The 27,100-nt window shown below is 51.2% G+C and overlaps 1 protein-coding gene across 2 annotated transcripts in view; it reads left to right on the forward strand.

The window, feature by feature from the left end:
• Clic5 (chloride intracellular channel 5) overlaps positions 1–27,100 on the forward strand; it is a 101,218-nt gene that overhangs the window by 66,458 nt on the left and 7,660 nt on the right. For both annotated transcript variants that reach the window (XM_070023608.1, XM_070023609.1), the window contains exons 2-5: positions 51–160; positions 3,495–3,620; positions 7,204–7,310; positions 23,928–24,112. In XM_070023608.1, coding sequence (XP_069879709.1) covers positions 51–160; positions 3,495–3,620; positions 7,204–7,310; positions 23,928–24,112 — 528 coding nt within the window. The remainder of the gene's footprint in view (positions 1–50; positions 161–3,494; positions 3,621–7,203; positions 7,311–23,927; positions 24,113–27,100) is intronic.

Below are 27,100 nucleotides of genomic sequence, written 5' to 3' on the forward strand. Positions count from 1 at the left end.
TCTTTCTTGCTAGTGGGCAGCCACTGACCCGAGCGCTGCTTCTCTTTCAGGCTGGAATCGATGGAGAGAGCATTGGCAATTGCCCTTTCTCTCAGCGCCTCTTCATGATCCTCTGGCTGAAAGGCGTCGTGTTCAACGTCACTACCGTGGACCTGAAAAGGTAAAGGACATGATGTTCACAAGGAAAGTGTGTATCGATGGCCAGGCAAGTCCAGAAAGAGAGAGCAAGCCAGAACCGGCATGTTGGCAATGTCCCGGGGAGCTTTTCTGGCCACATAAGGCACCGTCCAGGGTGTCAGACCAGTGTCCCCAGTGTCCCCAGTGTCGTGTTCCAGGACTCAAGCCATACAGACTGCTAAACCTAGAAGCCACGGGCAACTTCTGAAAATAAGATCGGCATAGGTTTCTTGGCTTTACAACCAACACAAGGCTGCTCCCTGCGGTTAAACGCAGGAGCCAGGAAAGAATGTCCTTTCAGGGCATGAGAGGAGGGACGCGCTCAGAGTAAACAAAGGCACTAAGCAAATTAGATTTTAGAAATACTTTCTGTCTGGACTGTGTGAGTTCCAAGTGCCAAAGAATGTAAGCAAAGAGTTGGGGACCGCAGAAGAGCAACACCATAATTGACATTCTTCTCGTCCCCTCCCCAACTGATTACGCCTGGAATTTGTTTCATTATAGCCGTCGCCACCTCTTTGTGTTTTTTTTTTTCTCCTCTACTTCTTTACACTTCTTCCATCTTATATTTCCCACTCCAGCTCCCGCCAGGAACTTTGTCTGCTCAGAGAGGGCGTTTGGAGTGACTTACATTCCAGCCCTTTCCATGGGAAGTTCCGCCGTTATTCCCCCTCTTCCTTCCTCTCTCTGCATTCTCCATCGCTTTGCTCCATCCTTCCTCTCGTGTCCAGTCACCTGGTGGGAGGCACCAGAGGACCATGCATGGGCATTCACAGAGACCCTGTCCAACACCTGTCTTCTGCTGTGGTTGCGGAAGCCCCTCCCCCAAGTGGTCGGCCCATTGCCCAGCACAAATCAGGACTGCACTGGGCCTGACTGTGGGTTCATAATGGAAGTCCCGTCATCTGATTGGCTGCGTGGTCCTCATTTTCACCTCTTCAGTGTCAATGCTTTCTTCCCTGGAGAATGTAAGACTTTTATGTCTCTTCCCTTGGGGGATAAACATGCACTGTTGCTTTGCTTATCTTAGATTTCTTTCAGGATCTGACCCAGAATCCTACAGGCACACCAGGAAGACTCCATTTTTCTTAGGTATTAGATTGGATACATATGCTCCATCTAACTGAGTCTACTGGTGCCAGCCAAGCTTTCCATAAAAATTAATTAATTAATTAATTAATTAAAATGCTGGGGTGCTAGTGGCTCACACCTGTAATCCTAGCTACTCAGGAAGCTGAGATCTGAGGTTCATGGTTCAAAGCCAGCCCAGTCAAGAAAGTCCATGAGACCCTTATTTCCAATTAACCAACAGAAAACCAGAAGTGATGCTGTGGCTCACGTGGTATGGTAGAGTGTTCACCTTGAGCTGAAGAGCTCAGAGACAGCGCCCAGGCCCAGAGTTCAAGCTCCATGACTAAGAAAAAAAAGTTATTGTTATTATAAAAGTGATATACAAGAGGGGTTTCTGTTATAAAATCAGGTAAACACACACACACACACACATACAAGCCTTTCATTGAAAATAAGTACTATATATGAGTCTTATTAGAAAACAGAAGACATATTTACTTGGAAAAACAGATTATTTGTAGCTTGAGATGACAACTAAGTCATTTAAAAGAAATGGGTACCGTTTCTGATTCAGGAAAAGGTCCCAGTTTATGTACGTTTAACAGAAATCTTAAATATTTCAGGAAAAATAACTACGTTCTAGCAAGATTATCGTAGTAGTCACGTTTCAAGAATAATTATGTATGCTTCGATTATCTTCAAAGTAGAAATCTGCAAAAGGCAGACTGCAGTGTGGTATTGACACTAGAGCAACGTGTCCGTCCACGGGTCCTCTCCACGTGCACCTGACCGCAGCAGGCCTGGCCCAGGGATGAGGAACAATGAAACACTCACCCAGCACCATCATCAACACACACCCCACAAAAGATCTCAAATTTTGATCAAAATTCGAAGATTCTAGCAACATTAGACCAACTCTTCATCTATTCTGAAGCTAAAATTACTTTTTTTTTTGGGGGGGGGGTCCGGTCGTGGGGCCTGAACTCTGGGCCTGGGCGCCGTCCCTCAGCTCTTCAGCTCAAGGCTAGCACCCTACCACTTGAGCCACAGCCACTTCTGGCTTTTTTCTTTTTGCTATGTGGTGCTGAGGAATCGAACCCAGGGCCTCAGGCATGCAAGGCAAGCGCTCTACCACTGAGCCACCTTCCCAGCCCACTTCTTTTTTTTTAAGTCAAAATGTAGGGATTGGTTATGTAAATCACTAAAAACGTTTACCCACTGACAGCTTCGTACATGGCACGCATGCCTCCCCAGCCACCTCCTTGCCGACGGAGGGTCCCGTGACTTCTCTTAGATACCTTCTCAGCCATCACAGCAAATTTTCCATGCAGAACCCTTAGTCATAGCAAGAAGCATTGTACCCGTAACCTGACTCATGGGACTGTAACGCCCTTGTGAGACGACATAACAATAATAATAATAAATCCTTCATCATCGCCTATCTGCTGTCCATTGAATAACAGCATTGAACTCGGGCCTGTCAGACATAAGTCATAAATTTTCACCAAGGACCTGTAGTGTGTGTCCATGTTCAAACTTTAGCAATAAAGCTCTTTCTGAACATACCATCTCTTAGTTTTTTAAAAATTTTAATAGTTTCCTTTTTGAGCCACTTTCTTTTTTTTTTTTGTCGGTCGTGGGGCTTGAACTCTGGGCCTGGGTGCTGTCCCTCAGCTCTTCAGCTCAAGGCGAGCACTCTACCACTTGAGCTACAGCGCCACTTCCAGTTTTCTGGTGGTTTATTGGAGATAGGAGTCTCACGGTCTCTCCTGCCCGGGCTGGCTTTGCACCGCGATCCTCAAATCTCAGCCTCCTGAGTAGCTAGGATTACAGGCGTGAGCCACCAGCGCCCGGCTTGAGCTACTTTCTTAAAAACAATCTAACTCATTCCTCTTTAAAGCTTGGAATGATCTATAGCAGACTTTTGTCAAACTACTAAGTGGAAAAGCTTTTGGAGGCAGAGTCCAGCTGCTCTTCTGTGTAGTCAGAGCTGGGAGCAGATCCATGTGATCTGTGATTCCTCCACCTTCCCAAAGAGCTCAGCTCCCCCTTGGCTCCTTCCTTGCCCACTGAAGTCCACTCGATGCATTTCCTGTTCCTGGGCCCTTTCTCCAGCCTCCTCGTCTCTGCATGGCCCAGCAGAGATCTGCTTTAGCGTGGAGAGTCTAATTTACAATAACTCCTAGGTTTCTCACAACGGGAAGCTTCCCGGCGTTCATAACACCTGAATCTTGCTCTCCCTGCAGAAAGCCAGCTGACCTGCACAACCTGGCCCCTGGCACCCACCCGCCTTTCCTGACCTTCAACGGGGAAGTAAAGACGGACGTCAATAAGATCGAGGAGTTCCTGGAGGAGACCCTGACCCCTGAAAAGTAATGAACTTCTTCTTTTGGGCACTAGTGAGTGGGAGGGGGGTGAACCCATAGAAACCAGATTTCCAGAGGTGGTTTCTCCATCCAGAGCCGGGGCCCTGCGTGCAAACACACAGTGTTTGATGATCTCAGACTGAGTCCTGTAGATAGACCCACACATAGCCATTGCCTGTGGAGGGGACAGTTTGTCCAGCCCGCGTAGAGTGACTTGAACCCCAAGGAGGTTACCACCCTGCCCTCACCCCAGTTTACTGGAAGACCGCAGAGTCAGGCAAAGGCTCCATGATTTTAGAACAAGAGGCGAATGTCAGATGCAATAACACAGCCAGTAAAGGGACACAGAGCCTGAAACCACACTGAGAGTCATACATCTGATTCAGGCACAATTCAAGGTGAGAACCTGACCGGAAACACTTCCTCTTGTGAAATCACGTGACATGGGGCCCAGGGGGCGTGGCTCATAGCAGAGAGTTGTAAGTTTTTGTTGAGGAGAGAAGAAAGGAGAAGGATGGACCCCAAATTTGCAGGTGCTAGGCTTGTACACTGTAGACTATTGTCATTGGAGATGACAGCAAGCATACTTTTATAAAAACACTAAAAATAACAATATTGGATGAACTTGGGGCTGAGAAGGTAAATAGCATGAGGGACAGGAAAGATGGAAGTGAAGAAATCAATCAGAAGGAGCCAGACAAGACCGAATGATGGCCTGGGCTAAGCTAGTGGCTGGACAATGGGAGAGAGGAATGAGAAAGATTCAGGGTTTACTTAGCCCCCCAAACTCAGTGAAACGTGACAACTGAAAATCACCATCTTGTATTCATATTGAAGTGTTGATTTGTCCACACACATGCACACGCACAGGTCTATTAGAACAATTAGAACCTGGCCGCCAAGACTCACTGTGATCCTTACTGCAGCTCTGAGAAGTAGGTGACACCTTGTGTTGCAGTCTGACATGACAAAATGTCGTGACTTACCCAAGACTTCAATGAGGAAAACCCAGGCTCACATTGTGTTCGGAGTGACCTCCCAGACAGCCCCCCCTCCTTTAAAAATACTCGTTGTCATCCACATTGGGACTGGATCAGTCCCTCCTCTGCCCTTGACAGGAGCCGTGGCCCTCCTTCCTGCCCCCCTCCCCAGCCCAGTTCCCCACGCACACTTTAACCAGCTTCCTCACGCTTTCTCCCCCCCAATCTGGCTCTGCAAGGCCCCTCGCCGGTGATTCCTTCCTTTCTTTTTTTTTTTCCTTGTCTGTCGTGGGGCTTGAACTCTGAGCCTGGGTGCTGTCCCTTAGCTCTTCTGCTCAAGGCTAGCGCTCTACCACTTGAGCCACAGCACCACTTCTGGCTTGTTCTGTGTATGTGGTGGTGAGGAATCGAACCCAGGGCCTCATGCATACGAGACACACACTCCACCACTGAGCCACCTTCCCAGCCCCCAGGCAGTTTCTTTAAGGTACCCAGAGGGGGCCCAGCCCCCCCCCCCAGAACTGTGTCATGCATACCATTGGACTTTGTTTCTGAAGACCATCGTTTTCGGGTTCATCATTCTGGAAACGTGGTTTCATAATCCGGGCGGGGAGGCAGCATGGTGGGCTGTAGTCTGGCCTTCCCCTCCTCCACGTCCACCCGCCTCACCTGTCCTGAGCTCGGCTGCTGCCCGTCAGGTGCTTCCAGACTGTGGTGGAATGTAGGAGGGGTGACAAAGCCCGTTCCTACTTTGCGGGGAACCCCACGATCCATCGCTGAGGCAGCAGAACCCCAAAAATGGTAGATGCACATCTCCAGAAGTCAGCTAATACGGGGGGGGGGCCAGTGGTGAGACCATCATCCACCTTTGCCTTCTTGCCCTGCCCCGATACCCACCTGTCTGTCCACGCCGCAGCCTCGGCTGCCCTTCCCCAGAACCAGGCTGGGAGGCGGTGCGGCCTGACGGTGCAGTGCGTCCGGTCTTCTTGGTCTCTCGGGGGCAGCCGCCTTCCCCATGACCATTCCTGGCTGCTGTTCGCCCTGTGTTTCTAATCAGCACGCCAGAATGCCAAGACATTGCGGGAGCCCTTGTGTCCACTTACTTTATTATTTTTTTTATTTAAGGAGAAAACCACACGCAAACACTCCAACCCTTTTTTATGTTTAAATCCTACCTGATTGCACAGAGCACTTAGTGTCAACATGAGGCATCCAGGAAATGTCATTTATTTTCTAAGCTAGATGTTTGTCCATCTGCCTCTGTGAATGCTCAGCAAGGAGGGCATTGTCTCATCTCTAAAATGAAGGGCTGACCCCGGCCCCAGTTCTCTGATCCCCTGAGTTTCCCAAAGTTCTCTCCAGAGCTGCATGCTGCTTATACTAATCCTAGAATAGACATCGTTGGATTAAAAACTCAGGAAGCCAAGTCACCGGGCATGCGTGAATCACCACCCGGAGTTCAAGTCCATGCCACTAGGTGGCGCTCCGCCACAGTGACAAACCAGCTGCACAACCTCAGGGGCTGAACAGAATAATTCCCGCTTGAGGGAAATCTGCCTGGGTGGTGCGGTCTGTCCTCTTCTGTCTTCAAGCTACACTTGATGAACTTCTGAGGACCGTGTCAATGACTGTATCTCTGAAATTGAATAGATATTTACTATGGGGTCCAAGCCTGGACAATCAATCATAGTTGATAAACCAGTTGAAGAAAAGAAAAGAAAAGAATAGCAAAGGGTCCAGGCATGGTAGCTTTTGTCTATAATCCCAGCTAGGCAAGAGACATGGATGGAGGAGGATCAGTGTCCCAGCCTGGCCAGAACATGAGATCTTATCTGAAAACCTAAAGTAAAAAGGTCTAGTGGCCCGGCTCAAGTGGTAGAGCACCTGCTAGCAAGCACAAGGCCCTGAGTTCAAAATCTCCGTACCACCAAAGGCAACAAGTGGTTTTTATGGAAAGCCTTTCGTTTTTGGTTCAAAGCATTAAAAGAACAAAGTGTTTCACCCTTTAAACATAAAGCAACCAAACAGCTCTCACTGGCAAACTATTGCCCTTAGATTATTTGGTAATGATGATAACCAGGCCAGTGTCTCCTATCTCTGCTCTTCCTCCCTGGCCACACGCGTAACATGTTTGTGTAACAGCATCTTTTGAAAGCTAGAATGGTTTATGCCAATGATGCTGCGGGGTGGGAGCGTGGAGTCCACACAGACAGGTTTACCTCGATCTCGAGGCCAGCTGCCCACCCGGGACGTTTCTCTGCAGTGTTCAGGTGTTCTCATGGGGCTGGGGGAGCCTCAGAACCTCTGTGTCAATATTTAAATGAGCACCTTTCCATTGGTGCATCATAGTTGGACCCCGAACCCTTCGAGTGACATTCTGGTTCTTTACTCAACAGACTATGTTACCCTCAAACAACTCTTAGCACCTCACCAGGTTTGTGAGCAAGGGTTGCTGTGTGCCCCCTGACCCCAGGAGGATACTGGGAAAACCCAAACAGTGGGTAGATCCAGCTAGAAAGGGAGGGGGTACTGTACATTCACTGAGATGGGGGTCAGGCTGAGGGAGCCCCAAGTCTCCCTGTACCCAGAACACTGTGCCTTCCTTCCAGGTACCCCAAACTGGCTGCCAAACACCGGGAGTCCAACACGGCAGGCATCGACATCTTCTCCAAGTTCTCTGCCTACATCAAAAACACCAAGCAGCAGAACAACGCCGGTGAGTCGCTCCTCCCACCGAGACACCGGGAGCAGGGCCTGCTTCTTGGGCATCTTCAGTCTTCCCATGGGTGTGTCAGACCCTTAGGCCCAGAGAAACATCTGGAAGGGATGCTGCTTGTTACTCAGTCAACCCTAAGGACCCCAACTATGGGGGGGGGACCCAGATCCTGCTGCCTGGCTAGTGCAGGCAGAGAGGCCTGTGGGTCTTGTTCCTGCGTGGAGGGAAGGATGTGACGTGTCTGTGGCGGCTGCCATCTCAGGCAGCTCAGTGCGCTGCCCGGGAGGGCCCTGAGAGCCGCCGGCTTGTCCCCAATGTGTGGTCCTGCTCGCGCTCACATGGGAGCGTGCAGTTAGCCGAGCTCACAGAGCGCAGGGTGGAAGAGGATGGGGCCTGGAGGACCATCCTGGGCCGAGGATCATCCTGTGGCCACCGGTGGGTGTTGAAGGTCACGGAGGGTGATGCTCGCGGACAAGCAGCAGCGTGGGGGAAATATTTGAAATAGGTGTGTGTTCTTGCTTCAACGCTGTTTGGGATTCAAAGCTATTGAGATTGCCCTGACTGCATCTGAGTTCAAATCCCCCACCCCCACCCTGGGGTCTCCAAATAGGGCCTCCTTTGGGAATGGTGTTTTCACAGTTTTAACTAGTCCAGGGTCTCCTCCGGGACTACAAGTCCAGCGACTGGGCACCTCATAAGGCAAGAAGAAGAGGAAGTAGAGGGGGAAGGCCAGCCCAGAGATGGAGGTGGAAGCTGGGACAAGGAGCCCCCAGCTTCCCCCAACAGAAAGAGACAGAAGAGCTCCTCTTGTCCTTGGGATTTCTGTTCCCCAGACCAGAGGGGGAAAGGCGGATTGTTGTAAGCCACGTGGCTGGTGGGATGAGGTGGCCATAGCCCCAGGCTCTTTCTGTGTCCATCAGTGCATCCATCCAGGGAAAGGGCAGCCCCTGCCTCTCTAGTCCTGGCCTAGGGGAGGACCGGGGCCTGGCCGTGCTGAGCAGGCGCTGTGTGCCCTGGCTCCCAGAGTCCACAGCGTCTCAGCTCAACCACAGACATCTCCCTTCATACTTGTCACGGTTTTCCTCGGAACCATCTTCTCATTTGAGCCTTCCAGGTTTTTTACATTAGAAATGGCATTCCCATGTTGTGCCGATTTACAGTTCCCTTACTCCCCAAAGCCAAAGCCACAGTTTTCATGACATAGGGCGGATCGATTTCCTATAAACTCAACACTCTGCGCGCCTCATTGTTTCCCTTCTCCTGTTTCACGGTTTTCTCTCTGTAGCGGGTCTCGTCCTTGGGAAGCCCTCTTCCCCTCACCCATGAGGACAGTTCAGAGCTCGGGCCTTTCTGCTCCCCGCATGTGAGCCCCTGCCCCGGAAGTGCTGTTCTCACCCGCCCTCCTTTCAACGAGATCCCTCTCTGTGGCTCTATGGTGCCGCCCCCTGCACCTATCAGTTGTGGCTTCAGGGTCCCAAACCCCTGAGGCTCAGCAAGCCAGAGGCCAAGGCTTCCTCCAGCAGAGCCAGGCAGGGCTCCCGTGAGGACCCCAGCCCACACAGGACACGGACCCCAGGAGATGGGTCATGGCCCTCTCTGCCTTGTCAGAGCTCCAAACACAGCGGGTGGCCCTTTTGGAGAGGACTAAACCAAAACAGGCACGGCCAGGAAGTCAGGGTGGAGAAAAATGTTATTATCTAAGCCCAGCGCCGGTGGCTCACACCTGTAATCCTAGCTACTCAGGAGGCTGAGATCTGATGACTACGGTTCAAGGCCAGCCTGGGCAGAAAATGTCCATAGACTCCTATATCCAATAAACTACTCAGAAAAAGTGAGATGTGGCATTGTGGCTCAAGTGGTAGAGCACTAGCCTTGAGCACAGAGAGGTTCATATGTATAATATGTATATCTATATCTATATCTATATATCTTAATATCTTACAACAGGTAAGAGCATGGGAATGATTTCCAAAGCAGGGGATGAAAAATGTCAGTGTGAGCATAAATACACACACACACATACACACACACTCACATACGTTTGTTTATATGGGAAAGTATTTTCAGATCAGCCCCATTCCAGCCCATATTAATACACACACACACACACACACACACACACACATTATTGAGTGTATTTGCCTTAAGGTCATAGTTCAAGAAGGAAAGAGGGTGGGCATGTATGTGCACTTATAAAAGTCCTTGCTGTGGATCCCTTCTGTTGTTTTTAACCTCTCTCTCCAACAAGAAAAGCTCGTGTCATTCACGCGGTCTGAGTGTGACCACAGCGGCCAGGCAGAGGGATGGGGAGGAGCTAAGCCCCCCTTGGCACATCCTGTGGGACCCCCCCCCCAGACTTGTCGGTCACTCTGCCTCCAACCCTGCTCGGTTCACACAGCCTGGCCACAGGGCAGAGCCCAGCCAAGGCCCGCGCCTCCGCCATCTCTAGCATCCTCCATCTTTCCCTGCCAAGGTGAAAGGTCCCTCACCTCCAGCCTCTCTCCCTCACCCTCCCGGGACTCCAGGCCACTCAGACCCAGCAGTTCTGCATTTTCCTGGCTTCCATGCTGCGCTTTTGCTCTGCCCTGGACCTCCGTTTGGCTCCCTGGAGGGTTTTCTTTTACCCCCCTAATTTTTTTATGTCTCCCCCCTCCCCCCCCAGCCTGTCATCTCCCAAGAGGCTCTAGGCTTACTCTTGCTTTGCAGGTCTCACCCTCAGAGTGCCACAGAACAGACCCTGGAACGCCCCCTCCTTCCCCCTCCCCCCCCCCCCCCCAGGACTCCTAGCTTCCAAGAGACTGGGTCAATCGACTTAATGTAGGCATGCATCGTATCTTACGCTACTTTTCGCAATTTCTCACTTCCCTCCCTCCATCCTGTCAGAGTTTGGGGGGAACGTACCTCGTGTTTCATACAGATTGTGAGTTCCAGGCCATTCGCAAAATGGATCGTATGTGCACGTTGTGCTCTATTCGCGTGCGTGTGCAAGCCTCCGTTCGTTTCTTCCGGCCCTATCACATTTCCCTCTCTCATACAGTTGCCTTTCCTGCCCCAAATACGATCCTTGTTTTTGGTAAAAGTGTCATATTCTCATGCGAATCCCCCCCAACTGTCCATCTGACTGGCAAGGAAGGGGTGTGTGTATGTGTTGGACTTTTAAGATAAGCATTCAGAATGTCTCCTCCTTGAGTGACACTTGCCATCTTGTGTCCCTCCTCTCCACTGAGGAGGGAGTTCTGCAGCACTATGCAGAGACCATGTGACCGTGCGTGAGCTTCTCAGGCGGCCAGGACCCCACCTTCCTGCACCCAACCTGCGTTTCACCATCTGGGGGATTTTGCTCTTTCCAGGCTTCAATGCCCTCTCCTCTTCCTGCTCCCAGTGCATTTTCTCTCTTATTTCCACTTTCAGATTCCTCTTTCTTATGTGCGTTGGGGTGGGGGGCAGGCAGGCAGGGGAGAACTTTCTTTCCATTTTAATTTCTATGCCACTTGTTCCAGAAAACTTTATAGTTGCTCCCAGGGAGGTCTGAGCACAGCAAAGCAGCACCCCACTTGAGTGAGGTGAGTAAGAAAAACAGAGAAAGAACCATAAAATGCGACGGTGGGGCTGGGAGTCCAGAACCAGCAACTCGGCACTGCACGGCCAGACACACAGGCCGGGCAACCTGGGCAGCTGTATAGTGTCAAGCAGACAGGAAAGAAAATAGAACCCACCCACCCCCAGTTAGCCAACAGCTCGGTTCTTCCAGAGATCAGAACAAACCACCCTCCCAGAAGAATACCAAAGGGCCCAGAGGAGCTGCTGTTGCCATTTTCTTGGGCCCTTCCATTCGGCGACTTCCAGCCTGCTGCAGACTCCAGGCTGGACGGGCTGCGGCCTTCAGTGCCTTTGCTCCATCTGTGCCTCATGGAGGCCGCAGTCCCCTCAGGCCTCAGGGTCAAACCCCTCCCACCTCTCTCCTCTGCCTCCTTCTGTCTCCGCCTTCTCTTGAAGACCCATGAGCCCTTGCTGCATCCTCAGCTCCCAGTCCCGACTTTCCCCCAACAGACCCTAGGCTGTCCTAACGTCCTCTTTCTAAAAGACTTGGCCTTGTGAAGCGCTTCCGTCTTTCTGAATGAAGTCCTAAAAAGCCCTCTTCCAGCCTGCAATGGGCTGGATACAGGCTGATGCGTTTGGGGTGCACGGATCCTTCCCTGGGGAATGCTCGGCTCCCAGTGATTTCCTCCAGTTGACCATAACCGAGCAGGCACTAGTTTCCACATTGACAAATCAGATGTCTGCTGAAAAGAATAAAGTGATAGGAAGTAGGTGCAGTCTCAGAAAGCTCAGGAAACAAGTTCGAACCCCCTTTCCACCACCACAAAGCACTTGGTGGGGCTAAGCTCTCTGCCTGTTAATCCTCGGGCCCTGCCGGAGAGGCCATTCACCCTGAAGGCCAAGGAGCAGTGTGTTGCCAGAGATCGTTCTGAGAAAATCAGAACAGAGAGAGAAGATACCCCTGTGTGCGAGGCCTCGGGACCCCGTACTGTAACCCATAGGTCTTCCTACCCCATGGGGTTGTGCTGGAAGTTTCTATTCATGTACTGGTCTTACTATCATGGCGACCGCTGCAGCCACCTTGTATCTCTCTTTCCCCTTCTAAAGCCCACATGGAAGCCCGCAAAGGCCAAGCAGCCGCCGCTACGTTCCTGCTCCTTGCTTGGCTCCTTCAGGCCACACCTTCACATGTTCCTGTCTCTTTCTCCAAGGTTCTCTGCTGTAGATCCTTCACCTGGCCGGTGCTGTAACAAAGGGCTCTCTCTGTATCTCTGACTGTCTCCCTCTCCACCAGCTCACCCAGGTCCCGCCCCTGGTCAGCAGTGGCTGGAAAACACCTGCCCAGCCAGGGCTGCCTCATCCGCTCCCAGGACCCAGAACACCTTCTGCTTTCAGGGAAACTTCAGAGAAAGCCACAAATTCATCAGATCCATGAAGTGACTGAGCAAGAGCATCCTCCTTGGGTGGGGAGCTCTAAGTCTTAGAGATTTCCACCCGGTATGAAGAAGGATGTAGTGTTTCCCAGTCCTTTACCATTAAACGTATAGAATGGACTGCCAGCCAGCATGCAAGGGTCCCATCGATGCAGATGGGAAATGTCCTGCTTTCAAAGATGTCCAAGCGTGGGAGAATAGGAGCCCTACGCTCTGGGAATCGTGGCTGACCTTTTCAGATCTCATGTCCTGACCCCTTACTTCCTCCAGGCTGTTCAGAGAAACATCTGCCTCACCTTGACCTTGAGTTACCCTGTGGGAAACCAAGGAGATCTCCAGGCAACTACTCCAGAGATCTCTCTGGAACCTGTACCAATGCTATACATAGAAAAGTGTCAACTCCACCCTCCGTCCTGGAAACAGAGAGTACTTACTGCGTGGGTCCGGGGCTGGTGCCCTTTCCCATGTAGGGTAGTAGATACTGAATGCTACAGACCAGCTGGGCTGCGTGCCTTCTGCTCAGCCGCTGCTGTTGGAGCCTAGAGCAAACCCAGGCAACCTAGCAACGAACAGGGGAAGATGGCAGAATGCTAATAAAACTCCACCTAAGGATGCCGAAACATTTAGTTCCATATCGGCTTCCTATGTCACAAAATACCGTTCTTCTTTTGACTTTTCCTCCAAAAATGTAAAAAAAAAAAATCCTTAGTTTTGAAGGTAGCGTAAAAGGAGGCAGTGGCCCATATTGAGCCCCTGGAGTGTTTTTGTCTTTGTCTCGGCACTCTTCGGCTACAATAGCTCTGACCTGTGATCAGGACTGGCATATGCCTTGCCAATTAAAGCCATGCACGTCTACGATAAAGCACATAGCTCCTGGCCTGCCATCTAGGCTGATATCTATCGGCTATTGGCATCTATTAGCTCCGGTGGCTGTTGCTGATTTTCCCCGGATGACTTGTGTGTCTGCCCTCTGAGCACTGGGTCCCTCCCCCACCTCCCCCCATTCCCAGGTTGCCGCAGGGTGTTGTGCTGCCCTCTGCTGGCAGACTGCAGGATGGACACGAAAGAAGGCTGAGTATGGTTGCCTTCCTTAGGAAGCTGCCATTTCCAAGCATCTTCAGGGAGAGACAGTGCTGTAAGGAGGCTTTTGCTGGGCAACACCCCCAAAGGACCAGAGACCCTTCAGGCCTTGGAAGCCACCTTCCACTGTCTGTACTCCACACCGAGGGAAGAGCATGCCCACCGGGACTGACAGGCTCTCCAACAGCCCCGGGTACCTGGAGGCCAGCTGTCTGTCCCGCATTGCCTCTTTCCCCTTTCCCCTCCCGCAACAACTCCTTCCAGAAACTTCCTTGACTAAAACAGAAACATAGTTGGAAGGGCCTGAGCAGCCTAGGAGAGCTGTTAACTAGGACTTAGAATCAAAGGGCCTGGGCCTTCCCTGGAGCATCACAAAAGCCAACTATTGCTGGGGATGAGGAAGGCAGGGGTGGGGGAGAGGAGGTGTTCTGTATTTTATTTTTCCCAGATCCCCAGGATGTGGAGAGCTAGCCACCTTGAAAAAAAGAGTGTGTGTATTTATTCTTCCAAGGAGTTTAGTGCCATGTTTTCCTGCCCTTCCTAGGCCCACCTATCATCTGGTCTGGAGGCCTTGGCATTTCCAAGAGGTTCTACATGGGCCCTCCCCACCCAGCCTCCCCCTCCCCTCCCCACCCAGCCTCCCCCTCCCCTCTCCACCCAGCCTCCCCCACCCCTCCCCTCCCCACCCAGCCTCCTGCTTTTTCAGAATGTGTTGAAAAAGTGAGAAAGCGAAGGAAGGCAGTAGTTAAATTGCAGTGGGAATAAGATGGACCGTTCAGAAGCAATTCTAAGGGTGTGGGGCGGGTAGATTGTCCCTTCAGAGGACAATTGCACCTTAACGCAGGACAACTGCATTCCACCCTGAAAGAAGGCTGAGCCAGGCCCCACGGGTTTTACCCCTGGGCACCCAGATGGTCAGACAGACCGCGGGCGAGGGCTCCGCGTGACAGTCTGCTCCCCCACCCCCAGCTGCCTTCCCCTGCCTACCCTGTGTGCCATGGGCCAACTCTGGGCATGTTGTTTGTTTGTTGATTGGCCGGCGGAGTTGAAGTGGTGCTTTGATTAGCATCCTTGCACGTTAAAACCCACAGGCGGGATGGGTGCGACCCACCTCCAAGCCTTGGCAAGCCTCGCGCGGTCACACGCCGCCCTCCTTCCCGCATGGGGGGGGTCGGAGCCCAGCACTTCCTCTCACACCTCCCAGGAGCTGCCCTGGGGATTTCTCTGGAGGGTCTTTGATTTGGTTCACCGTGGAGGCGGATGCTGCAATTTACAATTTAACCAAGTTCGCGCCTGAAATGAATGAATCCTTGGGAGTTGTAAGGAAGGTGGTAGGTGTTGAGGGGGGTGGCGGGAGGGGGGGAGGGACGCTATGTGGGTGGGCACACTCATTAGTGGGGTTGTTCTGGGTGGGCTCCCAGACTTCAGCCGAGCAGAGACCATCACCACCAGCATTCCCCATGCTGGAATTTCCCGCTGTCTGAACAGAATGAGTTCTGCTGGCCTGGCCTGGCCTGGCCACAGATCAAGGCCTGGGGAATAAAGGAGCATTAAAGAAGTGCTTTGCACATGGGCTAAACGCTCGTCCACCTCTACCTGCAATGCATTCCCTCAGCCTGTGCAGCCCATACTTCTTACCTCTGTGCACAACACAACTATCTGCATGTGGGGGCTTAAATGCATTTCAGTCTCAGTCTCCCTACACACACACACACACACACACACACACACACACACACACACACACACACACACACACTTGGTGTGTATTCTGGTCTTTGAACCTGCAAGGTATCATACATCTCCACAAGCGAACAGCTTATAGGATAATTAATTTGAAGGGGAAGAAACAGTAGTCACGTGCCGAGTTATATTAGGGACCAAACCCAATGTGGGCCTCAGCGTTCCCTGCCAGGGACTCTGGTGTTTAGGCCTCAGCAGTGCTGGGCGGGGGTGGCCAGGGCCCTGTGCTTCCGGTGTGCACGCAGACCCAGGGAGCCATGGCTGGTTTATACAGTGAAGGCACCCCACAGCCACTGGCTTCTTATGATCGCCACCGTTCTGAAGAAGGGCTCTCCTGGGTTTCTATCCATCCTTCCTGGAGAATGCTCTGGCACAGAACAGAGATGGCCTTCCGGCCAGAGGGAAGTGTGCAGTGGTGGAAGGTGCTAGAATAAAAATGGAGTCATGAAATATTGGTGTGCGTATCCACTGAGGGTGTGTTTGGCCATGTAAAATCGAAACCTGAGGACTATGGCTAAAGCAAATGTTTATTTGATCTAGCACAGCCGATCAAGAATTTGACCACGGGTGCCACCCTGCTCTGCGCATTCTTAATATGTTTGCTTGTTGGTAGGAGTTTGTTTTTCTCACCTAGCGAGAGAAGGCTGGAGAGAAGAGAGTTCCAGGTAACTGCAGGTATTCAGGACATTGGAGTTCCAATTTGTCCATCACCAACTTGTGGCTTTTATCCTTCTGTCACAAGTTAATCATTCCACTTCCTGGCACTGGGGTCGGAGTGTTATAACGGCACTACTACCAGCTGTCCTACTTTCTTAAAAAGCCATTAATAAGTATCTACTTCCATCTCATTAGCTAGAATCTGGTCGTTTGGCCTTCTTAACTGAAAATCCTGGAGTCTCGGAAGAGGAGTATTTGTGACTGTGCACGCTGCTCAGTTGTGTCTTCTGTGAGTAACAAAGAATAGATTCTTGCATATAATTCACTTGCAAGTTAAGGCAATTTTCCCTCTATGGTGAAAATATCCCATGCAGCCATGTGAAGAAAGACACTTGCAAATTCTCTATTAGGAATATCAAAATCTAAGTCATTACCTCTCTAAACCTGTGTGTGTGTGTGTGCGCGCGCGCGCGTGCATGCACGTGCATGTGTGCATGCTGTTACTGGGACTTGAACTCAAGTCTTGGGCATTACCCATTAGCTTTTTCTACCACTTGAGCCACATTTCTTCTTCTAACTTTTGGTGGTTAATTGAAGATGAAAGTCTCATGCCTGGGCTGGCTTCACACTAGGAATTTCAGATCTCAGCCTCCCAAGTAGTTAAGACAAGAAGCATGGGTCACTGGCGCCTGGCTAGATTTCTAAGAAGCAAGTATAAAACTTCCCGCTTAGTCTGCCACACTTTCACTTCAAACTTTGGAAGGCTTGTGTGGACAGAGCTGTATAGCTAGACCACCCAGACCCCCAGCCTCTGTCCCCAAGCCCCAAGCCCATAAGGTCACCTAGGCAACTGTTCTGAGCAAGGCAAGGGACCAGGAGTCTGGGTAGAATTTGTGGAAATTTTCAGAGGTGTTTGTCACCACCCCACCCAAAGCCATCTTCCACCCGGTAGGAGGAAGATCTACTGAGCTGAGGCCATTACTGATGTAGAGTCAGAAAAAGCCGGGAGGAACGGGCAAGCTGAGCCTGTCCAAATGCCAGATTTACCAAACAGGACCCGAGCAAAAGCTGCTTTTCCCCCTCCTTGCAACTAACAATTTATTGGCTTTTAAAAATGTTTTGATCCTCATGCATCAGCAGCTTTGCCCTCTGAATGCAAGAAGTGATTAACTTCACGCTGAGTGCTGTTCTAAGCCCTCCTCTCCAGTCCCAAACTCAAATTATCCCTCACTTATTCCTCATGGGGAAACTGAGGCAAGAGGGCTTATGCAGCCCACCCAGGCTCCTATGTAGCACAGCCAGGATCACAGCCCGGGCGGCCGGCCCCACCGCCGGCTCTGACTCGTGTGCTAGGGATTTCATATCAGCCGTTATTTAAAAATACACATGGGGCTGACTTTTTAAACAAGAGTAGATCACTCCTGAAACTGTGATCAAATCAGTTCCTAAACCAACGGATTCCCATGGAATGACTTCCATGTGTGCTTCCTAAATCTACCCAAGCCCAGCGTCACCACCAAATCCCGACCCCACTATTCCCGAGAAGCGGAGGATGCGATGGGCAGAAATCCCCTACTACCTCCAACAGACCCTGGCTAGACACCTACCAGCCAAACAGAAGAGGGGCCACCGCAAGAGAAGGTTCGGGCTGTTGCCGAACCCCGGCATCCTGTCACCGTGACCGTGTTAATTTGCAAATGGCTCTTGTCTGAAAGATGCGGCCATTTGTGGATGCGGTCAGATCTCTCCAGCCTAGAGAGGTGAGAAATCTCCCAGTGTGCCCACTGAGGTAGATGGCTGAGGAACGTTCGAGGGTCCCTGAACAGAGCATTTCAAATGTCTGAACATCCACATTCGATTGAATCTATAGCCTAAACATAACCTAAAAAATAACCTGTTCCATAAACATCTCACAGATTTCAACCTGATTCAGTCCGCTACATAAACTACAACCGGCATTAATAGCTTCAGTCAGCATTTATGTCGTTCTTTCTATTAGCACAATGGTTTTACAACCATTTATGAGTTTCTGGAAAGCCCTAATAGAAAACACACATACAGTTCCTTGTAGAGGATGTGGACATGTTTCCCATCTCTGCCAGAAGAGGGCGCCACCATCCTATGCCTGGAGTCAGGGCCCTGCACCCTAATCAGGAACACATTCTCTGCTTGTCTGCACTTTCTCCCCCTCACATTCTCTCTCTCTCTCTCTCTCTCTCTCTCTCTCTCTCTCTCTCTCTCTCTCTCTCTCTCTCTCTCTCTCTCTCTCTCTCTCTCTCTCTCTCTCTCTCTCTCTCTCTCTCTCTCTCTCTCCTCCCTCCCTCTCCCTCCTCCAGGGATAAATAAACATTTGGGACGCTTACGTGGTACAGACTGTGTACACAAATGAAATGAAAACCTAAATTTGAAGAGCTATGATAATCTCTCTTTTCAAATTTACTGTGGCTTTTAGATTGAGACAATTATCCGGACCTGGAATTCTCTCTCATATCCATACCTCCCTTCACACTTAAAAAAAAAAGTGTTCTATGAAGGGCATGCCGCAGACACCCTCGATTCTTTACCGTGTCATCCAAATGAGGGTTGGTTTGTTTTAAAGAAAATTCAATATTTAAAAGGCCGTACCTTTAAGTAAAATAAAATATGGGTGTTGTTGTTTGAAATTACACTCCCAAATACAGGCAAAAGTATAGTGATTTGTGGAGCTTTAAGGGCTGGGGAAGAAGCTACTGCGGTGAATCTGTCTCTTTCTGAAGGATACGTCTAAATTCTTTGAAAATGTATTAGGGTGTCCCCTTTACACCATGATTTTCTCCACACACACAAAAAAAGGTTCTGGAAGTACCCGGCAGTGTTGTTTCCCGATCCACTATGGAGAGAAGACCTAAATCTCAGCCTCTGGTCAGGAAAGGGCTACAGGAGCTGGCCATTTCATCCTTCCTTCCATCCAAGGCTGAAATCCTCTCCAGAACAAGTAACACCCTCCACAGCCCATAGCAGCATGCGGTGTGAACCAGGGCTCTGCCAGCTCCGGGGGGCACAGCAGAGAAACTGCTAGAAGCGCCGTTGTAGCTGCCCCTCGTAGATGCCGCGTCTTTCTGCCCTTCCTGTTTCTGCCAGTCCCTGGAAAGAGACCCCCAGGAAGCTGCCTCACACTTGAAGTCCAATCTGACCACCCAGCCGTCTCCCCTGGCTGAGGACCCAAGCCCAGTGTGAGGTCACGGTGCATACGTCCACCGGACGACGAGAACACTAGACAGACAACTAGACAGGCTGGAGGGAGCACCCCCGAGTCAGAGAGCAGCCCTAGGCAGCGCACACCCAGCAAGAGTGTCATCCTTCTAGCTTTCCAGCACCCTCCTCAGATCTAGAAAGTTCTGGTGTGCCCAGCTTCCCTTTGAATGCTGAGCTTCGTCCCATTCCGCAACGGACTCGGCCAAACCCGGAGGGTAAGGAGGCCTTTGTGCATGGCTCCTCGTGCAGACCCATGGCCTCTACCATGGCAAAGGTGAATGGCCTAAAACGCCCGTGCAGCATCTTCCTCTTCCTCAGACACGTGGTCAAGATGGCAGAATCGACACTTGGGCCTCCTGGACCCAAGCCTGTCCTGTTCTCCACCTCTGAATTCTTCTTACACAGACACTTGACTTATTCCTCAGGACGCCCTGAGGGAGGTGGTGGTCATTTCTTCTCAGTAGAATTTCTTCTTCTCAACGCGCGTCACTCGTGTTCAGATCCCAGGGGCCGCTGCTCTGTGGCTCTCTCTGTATTTTCTCTCTGGGACAGCCGGCAGAGAGCTCTCCAGCGAGCAGATTTAGCCCTGGCTTCATCCACACGGGCCGGAGGAGAGCATGAAGAGTGAACATTTCACGGGGGTTTCTGGGTATTTCTGTCTGTAGCTGTGTCTTTCCTCATAGGGAAAGCCCCGTGGGGTTCTCACAGTAAGTGCCTTTCACTCTTCCTCCATCCACGCCGACCCCAGCCCAGGCAGAGCTCGCATTTGTGGCTGAGAAAGGAGGTGAAGGGACCCGCTGGCCTCTCTGCTCAGAGAAAACATCATCTGGCTCCAATCCCGTCCATGGAAGGTACAAGAATTCTAGGCGCAAAACCAACCATCATGGACTGGGTGTGTGGCCCATGCCTTGAATCCAGGCTACCTGGGAGGTACGGGCAGAAAGATCTCACATTTGAGGTTCATAGACTCTCCAGTTCAAAGGCAGGCAGGGCCTGAGAAGACAGCCGTGTACCTGCTTGCACAAACAGATCCAACGCTGGGTCCACCTTAGATTCAGTTTCTTTACCTCTTTGGTTGTTTTAATTTAATTTTTTTCCTGAACTTGCAAAGCTTGCCCCGGGGGTTTACAATGCAATGAGTCCGTCTGATAATTCCCACCTCCACAGCCTCGTTGTATGATTACATTAGAGACTTCTTTCTCTTGATGTCCCCTCAGAAATGTGTGAACATTTCTCCTCGCGGATGTTGGGGACTGGACTAGCGCAATGAAAGGAACAGAGAGGGGCAGGGGGTGCACAGCCTGGGACCCGCACACAGAAATCACAGCTTTCACGAGGAGATGGACAGACACATCCATCCGGGCTGCAGGCCGTGGTCAGGGGTTTAACCTTCATCCTGATTTCCTGCATGTGCAAGTGGCAGACAAAACACACAGGAAGGCACAAGCAGCTATCTACCCCTCCAGAGCTGTTCCTGTTTTTACAAAGACTTCGACATCGGCCCCTCTCCACATGGATCTGCCGCCCTAGTGATGCTGTGGGGCTTGTGCTCATTAGGGCCCTGGCTGCACGCAAACCAGGGCTGAGCCATGCTTGCAAGAACGAGTTGGAGGCTGCGATAGAGGCTTGGCTCTCTTGTTCCCATTCAGCCTCCATGCCCTGGTAAGACTATATTATTTTCTTAGCTCAAATTGCTGTTTCCAAGTCATTATTTCTCTATGACGAGAAAACAATATTAGGTCTTATGTAATACCAACCTCAATGAATCTGGAAGTCATCAGGGAATGGGTGGATTTTTTTTCCTCCTTAAAAAAGAGAGAGGGAGAGAGAAAAATAAATTTGGATTGTTTTCATATGGCTGAGAATATTTATGAACTATTCCCCTTGTTTCCTCCTCACATAATTTACCCGGTGCATTTGCGTGTGGTATGGAATAAATCTTTATGGGGAGAAGAGGGGCAGAGGGGGAAGAAAGCAGTTACAAGTCTGGGTATCCACCAAGTATGGGGACATTGGGGGTCCTGCGTCTCTGGGTGCTGCCAGCCCGGGTTCAGGTGTTGTAGTTTGAAGTGACCCCCATGCAGCCCCTCTGGGGGAGTCTTTGGGAGGGAGGCTTTGGGAGGCGAGCGCTGAAGGAACGTGCATCTTCTTTTCCCTCTGACGTCCTCGTCTTAGAACAGAAGGTTTGATAGGAACAGTTTCACGACCTCCGTGAACGCCCCCAAGCCTATGGAGATCATTCAGTTGTGTAGATTCTAGACAGAGCCAGGCAGGCCCGCCAAGGGGGTGGGAGAAGAGCCGTAGCGTGTTACGGGAGCTCCTCTTGCTGTTTAGAACACGTCCGTGTGTCAGCACACGGCCGTGCTGCGATGGTTTCCCTCTGTCTGCACACGCCAATATGGCTTGACAGGTCCCGAGGAAGATCCCGAGCGAGCAGTGGGGATAGGGCCGTTAGGGATAGGGAAACAGAGCTCCGGGCCGTTGACTTACCCCCCCAGGGTCTTGGCTTTGGAGTTGGGTCTATTCCGAACCTTCTTCTGTTAAGCCTTGGACTTTTCAGGAATATAGTGTCCAAGGGTAAGGGGCAATGCCCAGATAGGAGTCTGACTGGCACAGTTGCTCACACAAGGACCCTGCAGCCACTGACTCCGCTCCTGGCGTTGCCAGACACTTCCTCTCCGCTGTCTCAGCTGAGCCTCACACAGACCACGTGTGAGCTGGGGACGTTCAGCTTCGTTATTGACAGACAAATGAAGCTCAGTCGTATTGAAGACCTGGTCTCAAGTCCAATTGAGGTTCCAGGACCAGAGACTGAGGCAGGGATGAGGTCTGAAGCCAAGGCAGTGAGTACCTTAAAGCTAAAGCTCCTGCAGCATCGTAGTGAGTTTACCTCACAAAAAGCCCAACTCAGAACTCAGGTCAGGGCCGGGCCCCATGGCCCCATCCCTGCTACCCCACCTCCGCCCGGCTCCATCCTGAATATCACCAGCTCCAACCTTCGCATTCCTGAGCACGAGTCACAGGATGGCAAATGATGGACCTGACGTCATCGGACCGGCTCAGAGAGTGTGTGTCACATGCCGGGCTGCAGTTGGGAGCAGGACAACTTTGACAGCTACCACTGCCAAACCAGCTCCTCCATCTCAAGGGACCATGAGAAAGAGGCCGAGATGGGCCCAGGACTAGCTTTCCAGTCCTGGTTCCAGGTCATTCCAGGACCATTGACTTTGATATGTATGTCCTGTGCTGTGGCCTGCTGAGATCACCAAAGGGTCATTGGAATGAGGGCTCGCCGTGGCCAGTGTCTTTTCCCTTCAAAGATGTCCTCCTAGCGCTTGGACTGGCCCCATGTTGACAGCAACTCCATTTGTCCCATTTGTGCATTTTCCATTATCATCAGGATTCTTCCTCGATCTCCATCACTGAAAGTGAGAGGAGCCTATTCCACATTGTAAGTGCTTGGGGAAGACAGGCGTAATGAGTCTTGTCTGGTACCCACCCTCTGCCGGTTACCTTTGAATGGTCTGATAATCCCAGCACAGTCTAGACAATGGCTAAGGGGGAGTACACGCATTTCCCCAGCCCTTCTCACTCTATTCTCCTCAATTGGAAACACAAAGCAGATGATGAAGCTCAAGTTCAAATGCCACACCAGGGAGAAGGAAGTGTTGAGAAATACACCCCAACTTCAGCCAGTTTCCAAACATTCCAGTAAGCATTTCACTGATTTATCTTGGGTGAGTGTCATTCCATTGTCTTGAACAACTACGAAAAAAAAGGCCTTCTGTGAGAAGACAAAAGTTCTTTGAGGAGGGCCTAAGAGAAGGCACATCTGGGAAATGGTGAACAAGAAGACAAAACCGCTCATCTGCTTTGCCCAAGGCAGCGCCTCCTTATTTCTACTGCCATGAACCTCTCCCAACTCCCATGAGCTCCATGGCCGGCTCTAAAACAAGAGTCTGGAGACTCAGCCCTGGGAATGGAGCAGTACCCGTCCTCTCCTCCATGGCCATGCTCTGAGCTCAGGTGGACAGTTCTCAAGTCACTGCTGTCTCACTGGGAGATGCTTGGGAGAAGGTCTCTGTGGGGCGGTGGCTTCTTCCAGGTATTCTCTGGGTACCTCATTCATTCAGCCTGTGTCCAAATGAATTATTGCATGGGTAATTATTGGGACATGACTCCACAAGTCTCCTGTTATATCATTTTCCTTCAGGTGTTCCTTGTCTGGTCTGTGTCTTTGATGGCTTCCATGCAACTGGAGTTGTCCGTGGCTAGGGGATCCTGCCGCCGGCTAGGGGCTGGGCCATTGGAACAGCTCTGGGGTGTGGACAGTTTGTTCTGTGTTCAAATGCAGTACGCCTCCATTGTGCCAGCTACATCCCCAAGGGAAGCACCAGGCAGCTGGGAGCCTGTCCCTAGGTCGTGCATCTTGGAGGTTTTGTCCCCTACGCTTTCCCAGTGGCGGGAGCCATAGTTAATGGTTCTAGATACAACCGCAAAAATCTGGTCGATAGCTCTATCCTAGGAAACTCTCTATACTTTTTGGGTACTTACCCCTTCTTTCTGCAAAATGAGTCTGTACGTTCATTGTGGAATAGTAACAAAGTAAGTAAAAGTTGGCTGGTATTCTTGTAGCCTTCTGGAGATAAGCAGTAGAAAAACTTTGGAATACATCCTAACTGGTGCATTTCTGTATTTACATACACGTGTAGAACAGAAAAGATGAGCGATGTGGCTACGACTTGGCTAGCGCTTCCCTGGTCTTGCCATTGAATGCACTGTACCACATCTCAGTCCCAGCTGTCCTGTGGTGTGTGGCGGGCTGGCCGAGTGATGGGGGTCCAGAGTCGGGGTGAGCTAGAGTACTCGGAAGATAGATCCCTGACAAGACAAGATAATGGACTTAGACCCCCTTCTTTTGCTCTTCCAGCCCTAGAGAGAGGGCTGACCAAGGCCCTGAAGAAGCTAGATGACTACCTAAACACGCCCCTGCCCGAGGAGATCGATGCCAGCACGTGTGGGGATGAAGACAAGGGGTCCCGGCGCAAGTTCCTGGATGGAGACGAGCTGACACTGGCTGACTGCAACCTCCTGCCCAAGCTCCATGTGGTCAAGGTAGGGAAGCGCGGCCCAGGGCACTGCCCCGCCCAGGGCCTCTGGGCTCTGAAGTCAGACCACTAAGATCTAAGGTCAGCTCTGTGGCTTGCTGGGTATAGAGTCTCCGTGAGCTTTATTTTCACTTATGAGGTGATAACATCTCTGGCTACTGGGAGAGTCAACACAAGGTAGTAGTGTAGTGGCTCAGCATGGAATCAGCAGGACCGCCATTGTGGTATGTGGTTCCGTCACTCCAGTGTGGACTGGTCTTCCTGGACTTGGCGCCGGCTGTATCCTCCCGTGGGCATAGATCCATCCCCACCTAGGTATCTTCTCACGTCTCCTCTGTGCACAGGCCCGAGCAGAGCAACAAATTGTCGTCCTCCCCTGCCAGTTGGAAAGATGGAGGTCTCAAGGGGGAAAGGGAGGAGCATCTCCCCTTGAACCATTATTAGGGCAGCTGCACCACGAGTCATGGCTAGCATCTGAGAGTTCCATGATTACGACTCTAACGCGGAAATTCCCAGGGCATCTTGAACAGTCTCTGTGCCCACACCGATCTGCTTTCCGCTGTGTTAGTGAAGACTTCCACGCAGCCTCACAGCGCACAGGCATCTTTCTAGGTGATGAGGAACCCTTTGCCTCAGCTCCCAGGCTTACTGTGTTGTGAGGCTCCCGTGATCGCAGTGTCCTGTCCTGGTTGGAGTAAAAGTGTTGTTCCTTGGAGCATCACTGAACGACTCTGCTCGCCTTCATCTGTTGTATCTGCCATTTCCCACATCCTTTTCTAACTCTTTTTTTTTTTTTTTTTTTCCGGTCATGGGGCTTGAACTCTGGGCCTGGGCACTGTCCCTCAGCTCTTCAGCTCAAGGATAGTGTTCTACCACTTTGAGCCACAGCACCACTTCTGGTTTTCTGGTGGTTTATTGGAGATAAGAGTCTCACGGTCTTTCCTTCCTGGGCTGGCTTTGAACCTCAATCCTCAGATCTCAGCCTCCTGAGTACCTAGGATTACAGGTGTAAGCCACTGGCACCTGGCCCATTTCTGACTTTTAACTGGGTCTTCTGGCCATACTTTCCCCTGCTTTTTACACATGTCCACGTTTGGTCAGATCAGTCAGATGGAAAGCTCTTAGAGTACAGGGCCTTCTCCAAGCACAATCATGGGGCCCCGATTGCCTTTAAATAAACACCCATCCACTGATCATTAGATCACCTCGAGTCTGCTTTATGACACTCCGTTTGTTTCTGCCCTGCATGGAGAGGAAGCCAATCCAGTCCTTGAGCAGCTATGCCTACTGTTTCCAGCTGAAGTCCGAGCACTGGACATGCGGGCTTCTCTCTAACTACATCTCACACCGGCCTCTGCTGTACTCACCAGCTAGCTGGGCACACACTAGTGTTCCCCACACGAGGGTTAGCATAGGAAATATGGAAGGAACCAGGTGTGTATAGGGTGGAATGGTACAGTGCATTCCAACCCAGTGCTTCCTGTAGGTCCAGCCAAGTTGCATCACCTTGAAGTTATTAATTAATTAATTACTGCCCCCTCCCAAACATGTGATTTACTTTCTCAGTAACGTCACTGGGGTAAATGACTCTTCTGCAGCCTACCACTGGAGTAATAGAAAGGACAGTTCAGGCCTCCCGAGTTCTAGTTCTCTATCTGCCCCCACGTGGCAGGGTGAGCGAGGGTTTGTATTTTGATTGTTTGGGGATTTGTTTTCTTCATGCAGAAGAAGTATGGATCCCCTCCCTTCACTCCTCCTCTTCCTTTCTTCCTCCTCTCTTATTCTAAAGTGTGGCGATGAGCCACTTAGGAACACTTTGCTGAAGAAGGCAGACTTGTGGCCTTCTATGTCCTCTTCCCATTGCTTCAGCTCCTCCGAGCTCTGGATGACTAAGTTCATCTTCTGTCCTCAGAGGAAGTTCAGTGGTGCGTTTGCTTGGCAGAGCGGGAATCAGACCAGGAGATAACCCGATCGGGGACAGAGCTGGGCCTCACTCCTGTCTCCTTGGATTTCTGCTGATCCAGCTTATCAGATCCAGGGGCCTGGCAAACCTTCGCGGTGCAGGACGAGTGAAGGGAGAGCCAAGTCAGGCCTCCAGTTGGGCCTCCGATGCCAAAACTTAATCTGGGCGGTGGGAGTTAACTGTTTTCATATGAAACAGCAAATTCAGAACATGAGCATGGACGTTCCTACGGACGTGCGAGCTGCCTGTGTGTGCATCCTGACCTGCTCATTCCCGCCTGCTTCCTCTCAGGTCCTTCTCCAGCCGTGGATGCTGAGTAGTCCTGGCTCAATGCCACAGAGAGCCAGGTTTGAACTTCCACTGTCTGGCTCCCTTTTATAGTCATCTCTGCAAGTCAAGCGAACCTGAGAGCAAGGATCAGCTCAGCCACCAGGGCCCGGGGTGCCTGGGGGCCCAGTGGGAAAGGTGTCTCCAGGTATTTTCCAGCTGCAGCACACAATGGCCACAAGCAGCTCCTGAGGCAAACAGGAAGAGAGATACGCAGAGGAAATACACATACAGATTCAGGGATAGGCTTTCAGCTATTTTCAAGTCATAGTCCTTAGATGGCTTCACTTAGCTTTAAGTCCTTTTCATGCTGGTCATTTCTAGCACGTTTCCTCCGTCAGACCGCCATTCTTGCAAGGATCTGCGCATGTGTCAAGACCACTTTGTCCCAAAGGCAGTGGGGCATCTTGCCGTGAGCAGAGGGGAGGTGGTAGCAGGTGCTGGCTTCGTGTAGCTCATGACCTCATGAAATCATCGCTTTTGCTCATTGGCCACCCCGAAACTGGACAGAACATGGCAGATGGTTTCCTTGGGGGGCTACCATATCCCAGTTATTTTAACTTAGAGAATTTAATGTGGGGAAGTATTCTATCGTGAAGTACCTGGAAAGCCTAATGTATGACCAGGCTCCACCCCCCCCCCCCCCCCCCGACAGGGAGAACAAAGAGAGCAGTTGGGAAGGGTGAAGGCTCGCTCATGCAGCCG

This window comes from Dipodomys merriami, unplaced genomic scaffold, assembly GCF_024711535.1.
Source record: "Dipodomys merriami isolate MVZ:Mamm:240054 unplaced genomic scaffold, mDipMer1.0.p SCAF_16, whole genome shotgun sequence".
Lineage (NCBI taxonomy): Eukaryota > Metazoa > Chordata > Mammalia > Rodentia > Heteromyidae > Dipodomys > Dipodomys merriami.